Here is a 1,557-nt window from a genome sequence, read left to right on the forward strand (position 1 = left end):
GTTGCTAATTCACCATATTATCATCCAGGAGCTAGAATATTCAGTTACAGAATATGTAGAGTACCTAATTAACACAGTTGCTAATTCACCATATTATCATCCAGGAGCTAGAAGTATTCTGTACGGAATGGGAGTGACTAGATCTCAATCGACTGAGATTGAACCAAGTCTTAGTCAAATGACATTACATGTAAAAGAGAAAACTGAAAAAAAATACATGTATACCAATGTAAGATCTTACGGATATAGCATCGACTGAGATTTAAAGTCTCATCAGTCGACTGAGACTTAACAAGATTGATACAAAAATATGCAAGAGTACCTAATTAACTTATCTGACTTAGCGAGAATAGCTAATTTAACTAGCTAGGAAGCAAGCTGCACGTATCCATCAGGTTCACGTGAAGCTCCAGCACCCTAGCTGGGTTCTCTTGAGCTCCTCAAAACCCTCGGTCGCCATGAATGATAATAGGTTACCGGGGATCGAGAGGAACTCCATGCACGCCTTCTTCAGGACGGCACCTCCGTGCCGCTCCGCCAACGCCAGCATGGTGCCCACGGAGCCCATGTTGACGCGCGGGCACAGCGCCTCCTCGCAGACGACCTTTATCTTCTCCAGCCCGTACCTGTCCGCCGCCACGAGCAGCCGCTCCGCCGTCGCGGCGTCTGCCTCGAGCTGGTTCTTGTCAGGCAGCACGCTCGTGTACATGAACTGCAGCAGGGTCTTGAACACCTGGGCGTCCATGTCGTCGACGCGTACCTCGCCGGTGCCGTTGTTCTCGAGGTCCGCCTTGAAGACGGCGGACGCAGCCTCCAGCACCGACCGGTGCGCCGGGAACGTCTCGTCGCCGACGTGGATCGTCACGTCCGTCTCGTTCCACATGGCCTCCCCGAGCTCCCCACTTAGGTCGAACGGAGGCGCCACAACCGGCGCGGCAACCTCCTCGGCGTGCAAGGAAGGGTCGTGGACGGTGACGTCGCAGAGGACGATGAGGCAGTCGTCCACGAGGTGCTCTCCCTCGACCAGATCGTCGTTCTTCACGAAATCCTTAAAGCCCCAGCCCCAGCTGTCGCCGATCCAGAAGCGCCGCTTTTCCGTGGCTCGAGTGCGAGACGTATTCCCGTCCCGATCGAGCACGCTGAGCTCTAGCCTTACCGTGCCGTCGTCGCAGTGGCTGGTGAGGAAGAGGGACGTGTAGCCGTAGTGTTTCTTGCCGCTGCCGTTCGGATAGCACCTGATTCGGCAGGCGCGGCCGCCGACGTCGAACGGGGCTGACTCGACTGCCTTGCCGTTGGGGACCATCTTCTTGATCTGCTTGTAGCCGTGGATCTGGAGGACGTGGGAGCCGTTGATCGGCTGCCTTCTGTTAGCCCAGAACTACTCGCTAGCACTCGAGTACACTGATACATGACCGGCGGAAGAGCCAAGTGCTACTACTGCCTGCGCTCAGCACACTAGCAAAGCACACACACTCACTAGTGCTGCTTACACACACACGCACATTGAAGAGAGAAGCTCACGGACACACTAGCTGTTGTGAAGCTCAAATGGATTTT

At 54.7% G+C, this 1,557-nt stretch overlaps 1 protein-coding gene across 1 annotated transcript; it reads right to left on the reverse strand.

Annotated features, from left to right (window-relative positions):
* Positions 1–397: 397 nt before the first annotated feature.
* LOC119271836 (BTB/POZ and MATH domain-containing protein 3-like) lies at positions 398–1,303 on the reverse strand. The gene has a single exon (XM_037553501.1). The coding sequence runs from the start codon at positions 1,301–1,303 to the stop codon at positions 398–400; it is 906 nt and encodes a 301-aa protein (XP_037409398.1).
* Between the last annotated feature and the right edge of the window lie 254 nt (positions 1,304–1,557).

Source organism: Triticum dicoccoides, chromosome 3A (genome assembly GCF_002162155.2).
Source record: "Triticum dicoccoides isolate Atlit2015 ecotype Zavitan chromosome 3A, WEW_v2.0, whole genome shotgun sequence".
Taxonomy (NCBI): Eukaryota; Viridiplantae; Streptophyta; class Magnoliopsida; order Poales; family Poaceae; genus Triticum; species Triticum dicoccoides.

Excerpts from the sequence above, each read along its gene's own strand:
- LOC119271836 (XM_037553501.1), bottom strand. The coding sequence starts at position 1,303 with ATGGTCCCCAACGGCAAGGCAGTCGAGTCAGCCCCGTTCGACGTCGGC.